The 14,755-nt window shown below is 42.8% G+C and overlaps 1 protein-coding gene across 24 annotated transcripts in view; it reads right to left on the reverse strand.

Moving 5' to 3' along the window:
- DOCK9 (dedicator of cytokinesis 9) overlaps positions 1–14,755 on the reverse strand; it is a 291,308-nt gene that overhangs the window by 96,509 nt on the left and 180,044 nt on the right. For 23 of the 24 annotated variants that reach the window (XM_023252831.2, XM_023252829.2, XM_023252810.2 and 20 more), the window contains exons 10-15: positions 14,022–14,096; positions 12,622–12,762; positions 12,111–12,314; positions 11,600–11,722; positions 7,765–7,847; positions 7,034–7,156 (exon numbers count right to left, since the gene is read on the reverse strand). In XM_023252831.2, coding sequence (XP_023108599.1) covers positions 7,034–7,156; positions 7,765–7,847; positions 11,600–11,722; positions 12,111–12,314; positions 12,622–12,762; positions 14,022–14,096 — 749 coding nt within the window. The remainder of the gene's footprint in view (positions 1–7,033; positions 7,157–7,764; positions 7,848–11,599; positions 11,723–12,110; positions 12,315–12,621; positions 12,763–14,021; positions 14,097–14,755) is intronic. The other variant, XM_045055229.1, reaches the window with a different exon arrangement.

Raw genomic sequence — 14,755 nt, forward strand, 5'->3', positions numbered from 1 at the left:
CACAACTTACAATCCCTTGAGCATGAAAGCCCATCCTAAAACTGCATTAAATGAATGTATAAAGTAGACACACATAGGGCATCTGGAATTTGGGGACTGCTTTTGTCTACATATCAGTGTAGGAATGAGGCTCAAACTCTTACTCTTAGGCAAAGGAAAGGTTTTTCTTCCCACTGCCCATACAATCCTGCTGACTTGACAACTCCCAGAAGCAAGGGGAGTATCACAAACCAGCAATCATCCCAGGCCAACAGACTTGGTGTCTTCACCTCTGTATCTCTGCAGTCCGGTCCTCCCTTCTCTATTTTCTGTACTGACCCATTAAAGGGATTAACGGGCAATATTGGCATGTGTGGGTCTGTTGGTGGTGAGTCTAATCTTCTAAATGCATTTTGTAAAAGGAAATAGCCCCTAAAAGCTTTGGAGTCACTTAAAGAAATGTGTCTGTGATTGAAAGAAATTTGAGATGTTTTTGCTTACACAAAATCACTGAATTTATGTCTAGGAGAAATTTCAATAAGCATTTATCAAGTGCTTATGGTATGACACACACTAGACTAGGCACCACAGACAGAATACTAATGTGACATGACTCCTGTGCTCAAGCAGACAGATGATGACAAACACATGCATACCGTGTGTGCAAACCTCCACGGGGAGGCGAGTGTCTAGAGTGTGGAGAAGGAAGGCTAAGAGACGAGTCTTCTCAGTGACAGACATCACCCTGACATGCATTTTCATTTACTCCCCACCATAGCTATAGGACGCAGGGCTGCTAGGGCTCCCCTTTAAAAAGAAGAGAAGACTCAAGCAGAGAAGCCACACAACCTGGTCCAGCTTCCCAACATGGACATAAGTTACAGACTGGACTTGAAAGAGGACAGAGGTCCTTTGGAGAGACAAAAGCAGATGGGGATATGGTTTAGGCAGAGGGCAAAGCATGGTGGAGTGCAAGTACACAATGGCTTCAGAGAAAGGCAATAGCCCCACCTGGCTTCAGTGCAATGTAACCGGAGGGAAATGGAGAGAAGAATGTCAAACTTGGGCACAAAGAACATAAAGGTACAAATAAACATATATGCGTAAGTCTCATGCACAAACCCTAATAATATTATTGCCTAAACTACCCAATGTGGAGGCACCGAAGAGGCTCAGTCAGTTAAGCATCTGACTTTGGCTCAGGTCATGATCTCACAGCTTGTGAGTTCAAGCTCCGCGTCAGTGCTGAGCCTGCTTCAGATCCTCTGCTATGCCCCCTCTCTCTCTCTCTCTGCCCCCTGCCCGCTCATGCTTTCTCTCTCTCTCTCCCTCAAAAAAATAAAAAAATTAAAAAAATAAGCATTACAAAAACAAAACAAAACAAAACAAAACAAAAACAAACAAAAACAAAAACCTACCCAATGTGGTAGCCTTAAAAAAGTTTACATTTAGATAGCCCTTCCTGCCCACGGTCTTGTCTTTGTGCTTTAATAAAAACACCTTTTGCACCAGACCCCCCCCCCCAAAAAAAATAATAATGAAGTACATTTAAAAGAAGATATTCTTGGGGCACTTGGGTGGCTCAGTCAGTTGAGCGTCTGACTTCAGCTCAGGTCATGATCTTGCAGTTCGTGGGTTGAAGCCCCACAGTGGGCTCTGTGCTGACAGCTCAGAGCCTGCTTTGGATCCTCTGTCCCCCTCTCTATGCCCCTCCCCAGCTCACACTCTCTCTCTCAAAAATAAACATTAACAATTTTTAAGAGAAGGAAAGAAAGAAAATATTCTTGAAAAGATGCGCAACATCACTCATCATCAGGGAAATACAAATCAAAACCATGATGAGGTACCACCTCACACCTGTCAGAATGGCTAAAATTAACAACACAAGGAACAACAGGTGTTGGCGAGCATGGGGAGAAAGGGAACCCTCTTGCACCGCTGATGGGAATGCAAACTGGTGCAGTCACTCTGGAAAACAGTATGGAAGTTCCTCAAAAAGTTAAAAATACGATCCAGCAATCACACTACTAGGTATTTACCCAAAGGTACAGAAATACAGATTCGAAGGGGTACATGCACCCCAATGGTTACAGCAGCATTATCAACAATAGCCAAACAACGGAAAGAACCCAGTATCCATCAACTGATGCACGGATAAAGAAGATGTGGCAATATACCCAGTGGAATATTATTCACCCATCTAAAAGAATGAAATCCTGCCATTTGCAGTGACATAGAGTTAGAGAGTATTATGCTAGGTGAAATAAGTCAGTCAGAGAAAGACAAATACCATATGATTTGTGGAACTTAAGAAACAGACAAACATATGGGAAGGGAGAAAAGAGAAAAAAGAGGCAAACAAACTGTAAGAGACTCTTAAGTATAGAGAACAAACTGAGGGTTGCTGGAGCGGAGGTAGGTGGGGGATGGGCTGGACCGGTGATGGGTACTAAGGAGGGCACTTGTTATGATGAGCACTGGGTGTTGTATGTAAGTGAGGAATCACTGAATTCTATTCCTGAAACCAATATTGTACTGTATCCTAACTAACTAGAATTTAAATAAAAATTTGAAAAGAAAAGGAAAGAAAATGATCTGTTTTTATGCTTTGCCTTCATGCTTTCCGATTGCCTGCAGAAGTTAGAAAAGTCACCACCCTAAGCAAATCAAATAAGGATAAAATACCAAGTGTTTCTTCTTAGGTAAATGTTTCTGGAAGCATACGTGTCAGCAATACCATCTATCTGACAGAACTATTTTCTACTAAGTCTTGGAAAACACCCCTGGTACTTATTGCAAAGGAGAGGGAGGGGTGGCCTATGAGATAGATGTGCTGGCTGTTTTCTAAAGACTGGGGGCAGCTCGAGAAAATTTTTCCCATCCATTATTAAATGACATTTTGAGACAATCATGGGAGCAGAAACAATAGTTTTGCACCTGGCTGGTGCCCAGGTCAGTGACATGAGATTATTCTCTGTAAGAAAACGAACAAACAAACAAATTAATTAATTAAAGGGAAAAGGAAAAGAACAATGCCAAGGTTAAAAAGAAAAAAAAAAAAAAGGAAACCTCCACTTCCCTAACTCCACTGTGAAAAGCAAAGGGAGCAGACACGGGCATTTCTTTGGATTTTGCTGAGAAGGAAGGACAAAGGCTCCCCTTTGCATCTTCTGAGGCTGACAGCATCACATCCCTATTGGTGGGTTTCTCTGGCTGGCCCTCTGGAACACGCTCCTCCCACAAGGTCCTTCCTACTGAGCACACCCATGAAGGCCCAGTATGCCGGGGAGGCTACCGCTGTGCTCTGAAGCGGTGAAGGCTTGTGCTTCTCCTAGCCATCGGCTCTCCACTCAGATCACTTTTTCATTAAAGACCCTGTAGAGCCTACCCTTCACCTCCGCTGAGGAACAGAACAGTGAGCTGGGGCTGCCACCAAAGACCCACCCCAGCCAGAGCAGTCTCTAGCTAGCCTGCCTGGCACACAACTTCCAAGACAGGGCTTCCAACCGCCGCCACATGTAGAAAACCTCATTGTTTGTTTGTCAGAATATGAAAGTAAATGTTGGTTAAAAAAAAAAAAAGTCCACATAAAATCATGGAAAGCTATCAAGTATAAGTTAAAAGTCATCCATACACCAAGCCCTCAGAGACAACCATGGCCACCATTTTGGTATACACCTGACATGGCTATTTGATGGCTATCTTTCTACATGGCTAGCTGTTTGCCTATCCATTTCTTCATTTACACACAAAAAGCGTATAAAATGTTTTCTTCTCAAAAATGAGGTCATACGGGGCGCCTGGGTGGCGCAGTCGGTTAAGCGTCCGACTTCAGCCAGGTCACAATCTCGCGGTCCGGGAGTTCGAGCCCCGCGTCAGGCTCTGGGCTGATAGCTCAGAGCCTGGAGCCTGTTTCCGATTCTGTGTCTCCCTCTCTCTCTGCCCCTCCCCCGTTCATGCTCTGTCTCTCTCTGTCCCAAAAATAAATAAACGTTGAAAAAAAAATTAAAAAAAAAAATGAGGTCATACAACTCAGCCGTAGCAATTTCTTACTTGACACATCCCCAAAGGCAAGGGAATTAAAAGCAAAAATGAACTATTGGGACCTCATGAAGATAAAAAGCTTCTGCACAGCAAAGGAAACAATCAACAAAACTAAAAGGCAACCGAGGGAATGGGAAAAGACATTTGCAAACGACATATTGGACAAAGGGCTAGTATCCAAAATCTATAACGAACTCACCAAACTCCACACCCGAAAAACAAGTAATCCAGTGAAGAAATGGGCAGAAAACATGAATAGACACTTCTCTAAAGAAGACATCCAGATGGCCAACAGGCACATGAAAAGATGCTCAACGTCGCTTCTCATCAGGGAAATACAAATCAAAACCACACTCAGATATCACCTCACACCAGTCAGAGTGGCCAAAATGAACAAATCAGGAGACTATAGATACTGGAGAGGATGTGGAGAAACGAGAACCCTCTTGCACTGTTCGTGGGAATGCAAACTGGTGCAGCCGCTCTGGAAAACAGTGTGGAGTTTCCTCAAAAAATCAAAAATAGACCTACCCTATGACCCAGCAGTAGCACTGCTAGGAATTTACCCAAGGGATACAGGAGTGCTGATGCATAGGGGCACTTCTACCCCAATGTTTATAGCAGTGCTCTCAACAATAGCCAAATTATGGAAAGAGCCTAAGTGTCCATCAACTGATGAATGGATAAAGAAATTGTGGTTTATATACACAATGGAGTACTACGTGGCAATGAGAAAGAATGAAATACGGCCCTTTGTAGCAACGTGGATGGAACTGGAGAGTGTGATGCTAAGTGAAATAAGCCATACAGAGAAAGACAGATACCACATGTGTTCACTCTTAGGTGGATCCTGAGAAACTAAACAGGAACCCATGGGGGAGGGGAAGGAAAAAAAAAAAAAAAAAGAGGTTAGAGTAGGAGAGAGCCAAAGCATAAGAGACTCTTAAAAACTGAGAACAAACTGAGGGCTGATGGGGGGTGGGAGGGTGGGTGATGGGTATCGAGGAGGGCACCTGTTGGGATGAGCACTGGGTGTTGTATGTAAACCAACTTGACAATAAATTTCACATATTTAAAAAAAAATGAGGTCATACAGATACACTTTCTCCTCCTTAACAATATAGTGTGTACCCCGTCCTAAGTGATTACGTTTGGACCCACATCATGATTACTAAGAACTGCACGGTGGGCTAGTGCAGGAAAATTGTAATCTATTTAACTAAAGGCGACTGGAGTTTTCAAAAAACAAAACAGAGTAAAATGAGTTTTTATTCTATAAGCAAGGGTGAAACATGACAATAGTTACTGTATGAAAACATGTTACAGATGACAATATACTACTATCAGTAAGTAAAGGTTTTTTAGAGATGTTAATTATGGCTCTAATAAGAATGCTGAAAAATCAGAAGAGAGAGAAGTAAGCGAAAAGTAAAAATGAACCAAAAGCTAAACCGCCAATCCTGAGTTCTAAGCCAAGTGACATTGTTACTTTGATACGTGTTTTTTTCCCCAAATAAAAAAAACAAGACTAAGGTTTCCTATGGTACAGAATAGTTAGTGGCTGGTTCTTCACCATTCTTTTTTTTTCTTTCTTTTTTAATTTCTTTTTTTTTTAACATTTATTTTGAGAGAAAGAGAGGAGAAAGGGCAGAGAGAAGAGAGAATCCTAAGCAGGCTCTGTGCTATTAGTGCAGAACCCGAAGAGGGGCTTGATTTCACAAACTGTGAGCTCATGACCTGTGCCGAAACCAAGAGTGGGACACCCAACTGACGGAGTCGCCCAGCGTCCCCATGATTTTCATTTCATTACCTTCTAATAGCCTCAGTTCTTTCTCATTCCCAGAATTTTCCCAGAAAAGCTCTAAAACCGATGTCCCTAGCAAAGGAAATCAGTTGTGTGAGTTTGGAAGTGGACCATCATGATGGAACACCGCAACAGCACGGTGATAGGAGCAGGTTCTCAGTCAGAACGACCCCGCCAGTGTGTTCCCTCTTTTTACCACGTTGCTGTGGGCTGGATGGTGTTCCCAAACACATATGTTAAAGTCCTAATCCCTGGTACCTATGGATGTGTCTTTATTTGGAAATAGGGTCTTTGCAGTGCAATCAAGGGAAGACGAGGTCACTGGGGTTGGCCCTAATCCAACATGACAAGTTCTTTTATAAGAAGGATATTTCAACAGAAACACACAGGAAGGTGGCCGTGTGAAGCCAGAAACAGAGACTAGAGCGATGCCGCCATAAGCCCAAGGAATGCCTGGAGCCACGGGAAGCTGGAGGAAATAAGGAAGGACCCTCCCCTTGAGATTCTGGAGCAAGGATGACCCCACCAATATCTTGGTTTTGGACACCTAGCCTCCAAAATTGTGAGAGAATAAATTTCCATTGTTTTAAGCCCCCTAGTTTGTGGTACTTTGTTATGGCAGCCCTAGGAAACAAATACAATTGTTAATACAGGTAAAGCATTTGGAACAATGGTGGTAAACAGTAAGTACAATGTAAGTTATTGTTCTTCCCTTCCATTATCCAGTTAATGGTACATGAGTCACTTCACCGTGCAGGTCAGAAACTGGGGGGTTGCTTATCCGAGACTACCACCCACTTCTCTCTCCTCCCATCCTTCTCCCAATCAGGAACCCCAGGCAGAGTACAGGTGCTTCCCCAATGTCACCTGAATTAGTCCCTTCCTCCCATTTCCACTTGCACTGTCTTTGCTGTGTCCTTTCCCATCTCTTGCCAAAGGTTCCTCAGCTGTCTCCTTCCTCCCTAGGCCCATCTCTACTCTCACCCTGCCCTCACAGCACCACTGAAAACATCATTCAAATTAACCAGGACACTCTTCAATGTTAGACCTTCTCTTCCCTCCCAAGGACTCAAGGTAAAGTTCCACGCTCACCCAACAGCCCCTATGATGTTTGAGTGGAGCCCGCTGCCCTCCCGCCCCCCCCCCCCCCACAGAAAACACCTTCTGTTTTTCAGGTGTGCAAATAAGTAACACTTTGAGACTCACTTCCGAAAGTCCGCAAGTAACTTGAGCATGTCGTCATTGGAGAGCTTATTGCTGTCTTGCCTGTACAGAGCAGAGAATCTGGCATTTTTGTCAAGGTTTCCAGATGCATCCTTAAACAACGTCCTGAAATAGCCAAACAACAGTTCTAAACTGAGCTTCCAAAAGATGAAAATAAATCCACGGCTTAACTTCGGTTTCTATGTGAAGCCTAATTATTATTCCATTGGCTGTACTAACAGAAATTTCATTATCTAAAAACATGGAAGACATTTACGCCGATGAACACAACTAACTCAATTTACACAGAGAACATTTCCAGCAAATGGCTCGTGCTTAGGCAACAACATCCACAGTCAGATGCTTAGGAAGCAGAGCTCACAAACAAGGGTGATGTGCAGGCCCCCACCCTGGGCCGCTGTCCAGGCTGGGCTTGGGACACGTGGCCAGAACAGCAGCTCTGCAGCAAGAGCTCCCGTCCGTCCTACCGACCCCCGCACGGCTCTCCCAGCCAGCATCTTCCCCGTCTGTGATTCTAACGAAAGATTATTCACATAGGGGGCTTACTTATGTTTTAACTTTACACATTTAAATCCTCTTTGCCTCTGGGCAATAAAGACAAAAGAGAGGAGTCAGTCTGTCTATCTATCTATGTATCTATGTATCTATGTATCTATCTATCTATATCTGTGTATCTCTAGCTACATCAAAGGCATAAAAGATATTGTCGTTACCTTGCTGCCCATGCAAATGGCATTCTGTACTGTCCTAGTCTTTGGCAAGCCTGCTTGGCATTCTTCAGCACCTTCTGAGCAACCTTGAAGACACGAGAATCAAGATATGAGGTGCTGTACCCCATTGACAGAATTATGATCTAAAGAGCCGTCATCACACGTTCGTTAAACAAGCTCCTACCCTAGTATCAGATGCATGGAAAAGCACGGGTCACTGTAAGGAAATCTGGCCAGACTTACACTAGGTGCAGAGTATTCTGTTTAATGCAATCTTTATGGCAGTGACTTTCAAAGAATATAGAATGAGGACCGTTTCCAAAATGTTAAGTCTTTTCTTTTCTGAAACGTTGCTTTCATAGGCTGCAAGCATGACATTTCATAGGCTTTCATAGTTCTTTATGACTACGGACTACTTATAAGTCCACTGGGTTATTAACAATTGTTAATTCTTGGTATTCGTGCCAAAATATATGGCAATACTTAAAGTTTAAAAGAGAATACTAACGAAAATGCTAAGCCAGCATAGCTCCTAATGTGTTCCAGCTCATGCAGATTCCCACAATTTGGGGGATAGAGATTTGTTCTGTAAGACATTATGTAGGTGCTGACTTAAGTTAGGCCAGGGTTTTCAACTGTTAGTTATATTCTTACTTTCTAGGTATAAATTACTGCTATTTTCACTTCTTGATGATGAATTTTCATTTGTTGTGGCTTGACTTATGAAGCCCATAGTGCACAGTGAAGCAGATCTGCTTTGGCCTGAGATGTGTGCATGACATGTCTATCAATCAACTGTACCCCTACCGCTACAGCGGAGGACAAGTGCCCCGAATGTGCTTGTACCGGGATCCTGCACAGCTCCCAATAAAAAGTTTGATTCAGTTAGAGTGGTATGTTCGAGGGCCTTTTACATTACTGAAGCACATCAAAGTCAACCAGTTTTGGGAACTGTGATCCAGCGCCTGTGAACCAATGTGTGTCAGAGCGGCAGCATCAGCAGCACCTGGGAGCTTATCAGGAATGCAGAGTCTCGGGCCCCACCCCAGACCCCCTGGGTCAGAACCTGCCTTCTGACCAGACCTTCGGTGACCTGTGCGCATCAGGTTTGCGAAAACTCAGATGATAGAGCTGTTTGTGTCTAGGTCAAACTGAAACCAGCAGTGTGAGTCTAGGCCATTAACCCTCTCTGGGCTCCATTTTCCCCACCTGAGAAATGAAGGGCGTGAGGCACAGTACTTTTCACTATCCCTTCCAGTTACCAGACATTATGATTCTACCACAGTCATGCTGTGAGAATTGCTACCCTCACGAATGAATTAGAAACATGTCTTGACCGAAACGTGTCAGGAGCTCCTCCAGTTCCTTCATTTCTTCTTCCAGAAGGGCATGATCCTGTGGGCACTGGGGGCACACAGTCACAGGGTAAAATGGTCTACCTTCTATTTTCAGATAGAAACTATCATTTTTAGATTTCTAACAATAATGACTATACTGTGGAGTAAAACACAATATTTGCATAAAACTTAAAACTAAAACCCAGATTTCAAATAAGTTTCACGGTTTCCTGCGGCGAACAGGGTCTGAGCCCACAGACTTACTGAGGGTGCACAGGGAACATAAGGTATGTAAGACTGAAAAACTCAATTTTGTCTTTGGTCTCCCCCGCCCCTTTTCTTTCTTTCTTCCTCTTTTTTAATCTATTCATGATCTACACCTACAGAGACTTCTTATAAGAGTTTCTTCCTCCAAGACAAAATTGACTCTAAATGATGTTCTAGACCATCTTGGAAAACAGGAAAGAAACAATTCTGACATGCATGAGAAAATCATCCTTCGGTAATATCTCTGCCAAAAGTTCTATTCTGATACAACATGCTTGAGAGCAGAGAGATATAAAACCTATTCTGATATAAAAAGGTTAATCTCTGCCTTAATTTATTACTTTGGAAGTGTGAACGTATGGAGTAACGTACACATGGCTGAGCTGTGCATCCCACACATAAGGAGGGAAGAGCCGACTTCCACAGATGCTCGGCGGCCACTGGGAAGCGTGGAGGAGAGCATCAAGTCTAGCCCAAAGTGAAATGTGATTTTGCACCATCACGAGCTGCCAAATTTCAAACCGTGCATGTGGCAGGCAGAAGAGCAAAGACGGTGCATTTAGGCCCTGGAAACGTATCACATACAGTCAGGGGAGCCGATCTCATCCTGGGCCTTCATTGATTATTAATCAAAACACTGAAGAGCTGAAAGAGCTTCTTATCCAAGGTTTTACAAACTTGATTTAAAAAGTAAAATCGCTTCTTCTCCAGAGACCAAACTTAACCCAGCTGTTATCAGCCAGAAAGGCATACTGTTGGAGGCAGTGTGCCTGGGGCTATGGGTTCTCCCCTGGCTGGGGCTGGGATAGATGATAACGTTGTCCTACATGTGTCAGTGATTTGCAGCATCCCCAGCAATGTCTTGTATATTTAAAAATTTTTTTTATGTTTTATTTTTATTTTTGAGACAGAGAGACAGAACATGAATGGGGGAGGGGCAGAGAGAGAGGGAGACTCAAAATCCAAAGCAGGCTCCAGTCTCTGGGCTGTTAATATAGAGCCTGACATGGGGCTCAAACCTGTGAACCATGAGATCATCACCTGAGCTCAAGTCAGACGCTCAACTGACTGAGACACGCAGGCACCCAGCAATCTCTTGTATATTATCTGATCTCTGCGCTATTCCTGAGAGGAGGTGGGGCAGGTAGCAATATCATCCTTCAACAACAGATGGGACACCAGAACCCAGAGAGGTGACATGACTTCTCCAAAGTACCTAGGCACTCAGCACCCAGGTCTCTGACTCCTACAACCTATTCTTTAACAACCACCCTGCAGCTCGTGGACACACCTGTGGTGTATGGCCGGCCACAGACAGCATGAGGGGAAGCTCTGATTCAGCTCAGGAAATGTCCCTTAGAGCCTTTGGAGGTGTCCCCTCCTGCTGCTGACCAGTCCTTGTCAGTGTACCAGGGCCATCTCCCAGACGAGCACTTACAAATACTGTAAAGCCAGCGGAGACAGAACTCTATTAGCTCACTCTACCAGGTAGCTCAACATGCTGGAAAGTGACAGTCAGGTGCCTCTGGTCACTCTAGCTGTAGGGCACTGAGCAGGTAACTAAACCTTAGTAAACCTCAGTTTTCTGATGCCTGAGAAGAGCTCTTGACTAGATAACCTCTAACATTCACATCTGTGTGTGTCCACCAAGGCACTCCCCAAGTAGTGAGCACTATGCCAAAGTAAGGGAAACACACCAGACAGCTTGTATGTTTCCCTTCCCTCTTCTACCCAAGGTCACCTCTGCCACCATGACCTGCCCTGTGTGACCAAACAGGGCACCTGAAGCACTGACCTCACTGGTCAGACCATCCCCTAGTCTCCAGCCTCACATTTAAGTGTAAATGGACCCAAAGATAATTCCAGAACCTGAGAGACACGTCAACAAGTGGAATGCACTCTATTTGAATAGAATATATGTCCTTTTTAATGATAGAAAGTTTACTGTTAAGCTCATAAGTCCAGTTTTGCCAATTATTTTAGGATGTTAGGATTGTCTAGACAAATGAAGGATTTTATTTACATACAGGACTACTTTTCAATGAAAATTGGACACATGAGGTTAAGAGTAAATCTATGTGAAGAGTGCACATATTTTAAAATATAAAAAGTATAAATACATCTGGCTGAATACATAAGGCTTAACTCTGATTTCTTTAAGCGTTTCTATTTTCACAGAGGGCCCTTTCATTGAATTGATGTTTATCATCATAAAGCATAAAAGTCACTCATACCTTAGAAGAGTCTGAACTTTTCATGTATGGCTCGGCACCGTGTGTGATGCTCCCCTGAAGCACTTTTTCAACTCTAGCCACCAGAAATATATCAGGATGAGGACACGTGACCGAAAATATTCCCTAGGGAACAAACAATTTTCTGTAGTGAGTAAAATTCACACCCACATTAAACAAATCCCCTGAACCTGAAACGTTCTGAAGCAACAAAGAGTGCTAAAACATGCTATTCAGAGGCACTCAGTGCTTTATCGCTAGTTTATCATCTGATCAAAAAGGCAATTTGGTCAGGGGGGTGGGCAACTAGCAGAAAGTTTAGAAAAAAAAAAATGAGAAATCAAATACTGCTTCTTCTTCTCTCAGCTTGCCTTTCCTGCCTGCTTATATATGCTGTCGATATAACCAACAGTCTCATTTCCCCTAGCTGCGTGCTACGGAGTCTCATTATGCATTCACACAGCAGGTGCAAGATAAGTCTCAGTAGGGACGACTGATGGGCTCTGTCTCCCACCTGCTTCGGATACTGCATGGCAGCTTCGTGAAGGATGTCCTGAAGGGCAGGTGAGCTCTTCCTGCCACCGTTCACCAGAGCTGGGGATGTGGTGGCCAGCATCTGCCTCACGGAGAAATGGTTCAGGTCCACGTGGAAATCGGCAGAAATCTTTCGGTTGTATTTTATGTCAAACAGGGATAGAGTGACAAAGAAAGGCTCGACCTGAACAAAAAACAAAAAACAAAAAAACAATCCAGACCGTCACTACAGCTCAAACTGTCTGGAAAAGAGAATGCTGCTATCGAAGAAGAAATTACAAAACCTATTTATGATAGCTCAAGAGAAAGAAGTCTCCACCCGTCTCATTTGTCACAAATATCCTGTCCCTGAGGCTAAACAACCCTCCGCATCCTGATCTAAACACTGCACTTCTCTGATCAGAAACTAGGATTTTCTGTCCAGACTGCATTGCAACTGGTACATCTGCAATCTCTATTTCTTAAAATACTTTTTTTAAGAGGAAAATTACATTTGTAGTGGGTCCTTCTTCATTTTCTGCAACACAGCATTGCAAATTGAAAGATAAATCATTGCACTTGACGAGAATTCTTTTTCCAAATTTCTCTTCAAATGGCTTCACTTCTGGTTCAGCTGATGTGAAGTCAAGCTTCTTTAAAAGAAAATGTAAATACATAAATATATTATGTTCACATTAAAACAAACACATAATAAATGTATCCTGAGGAAACTCCATAAAATGCGAAAAGGCTAAACTCACTTAACTCACAATAGTGCTACTATTTTATAAGTTTATATAGCTTATAACAGTGGTCAAATAAATGATGGTATATCTACTCCATGGATTATTATGCCAAGCTTAAAAATTATGGTTAGGAATACCTCAAGTGTCCATCAACAACTAAATAAACAAACAAAATCTGGTATATACATGCAGTGGAATATTATTCAGCCATAAAAAGGAAGGAAATTTTGACACATGCTACAACATGGATGGACCTTGAAAACATCATGCTGAGTGCAATAAGCCAGACACAAAAGGATATATATTGTTTCACATAAATGTGGTTCCTAGAGCAGGCAAATTGATAAAGACAGGGACAATGGAGGTCACCAGGGAATGAGAGGAGGGAGGAATGGGAAGTAAGTGTTTAGTGGATAGAGTTTCTGCTTGGGATGATGAAAAAGTTCTGGAATGGGTGGTGGTGATAGTTGCACAACATCGTGAACGTACTTAATGCCACTGAACTGCACACTTAAAAATGGTTAAAATGGTAAATTTATGTTATGTATATTTTATCACAACAAAAAATTGTCAAAAAAGCAAAAACATATACATGGTTATGAAATCTGTGAAGCAAAAAATACATTTATTATTAAAGTAAATGGGTAAAGAAGTTCTATAAAAAATATCACAAATAAAAAGGAGAAGAATATGAGAGAAAATACAGCAGAACCTTCATCCCCTCCCAGCTGCCCTGGACCCCCCCCCTCCCCGCCCCACCACACCAAGTGTGGATTTTGAGGGCACAGATGTGGATCACATGCACCTTGGGTGAGTCAGGAAATACCACTGTCAACTGGGCATCTTCAGTGATGCTTATTATTGTCTGATGGTCTTTCTATGGGGTAAATTAAATGCTCTCTATGGATTGAGAGTGTCTTTGGGTAAATCCCTCAGTTTTCCACAGTCTATTGAATATGGAACACTCACAATGGAAGTGGTAATGGGGATGAGATTATGGTTATTTTTTATTTTTCCTTTTCCCCTGAATGTTCTGTATTGTTGTTATGTTGCTTACCAGTCCAAAGTAAACAAACAAGAAAATACAGAAATAAAACAAACGTATCATCTGTCTGTTTTCTTTCCCCGACTTAGTTTAAAAACGTAAACATTAAAATAGTTCATACCTGGGCATCTGGGTCCAAGTAAAAAAGCTTAACTCTGCTTTCACTTTTCAGTTTGATTTCTGCTTCTCTGGTACTCTGATAACAAGATAAACAAAAAATAAAAATTACGGTTAAAAAAAAAAAAACCCTCTTCTTACAGAGGTGTCCAAACATGTTTGTCCCATCCTGAAGATCAGGCTGCCAGACAACTCTCCTGTCATCCTGGAGAGTCAACTGCATGTTGAACAAGGTGAGACCATCAAAGGAGGTAGCACACCAGAATGCCACAGGGGAAAAGAAGACCTAATCCTGCCCTTATGAAACTACAGTCAACTTCAGGGTCAAAAGCAGTCAAAGAAAGCAAAAGAAAATAACTAAACATTACTTTCAAAAAAGGTTTCATAAAGTGATGGAAGAGGGGACGGGCTATGAATGCAGGAGTAGAACAGCAAAAAGTAAGAAAACATGAATATTTGGGGCTGAATGAAAAGGACACACAGCACAGACAGACGCTGAGTGGGAAATGAGCCCAGATGGTAAGGAGAATTTTGAGTCCATCTAAGATTGAGGTAGAAGCCCAGGAATAGGAGAAAGGAATAGGTCTGTAACGGTGGGCCAGAGAAACTATGGCAGATCTTGAAGGATTGCCATTGGTGTTTGTGGCAGGCAGGAGGCAGCATTGCTGGTCTAGTCAATAGATATTTACTGAGCACCAAGTATGTGTCAGGCACCAGGGACACACACGTGAATGAAAC

This window comes from Felis catus, chromosome A1 (assembly GCF_018350175.1).
Source record: "Felis catus isolate Fca126 chromosome A1, F.catus_Fca126_mat1.0, whole genome shotgun sequence".
Classification (NCBI taxonomy): Eukaryota; Metazoa; Chordata; class Mammalia; order Carnivora; family Felidae; genus Felis; species Felis catus.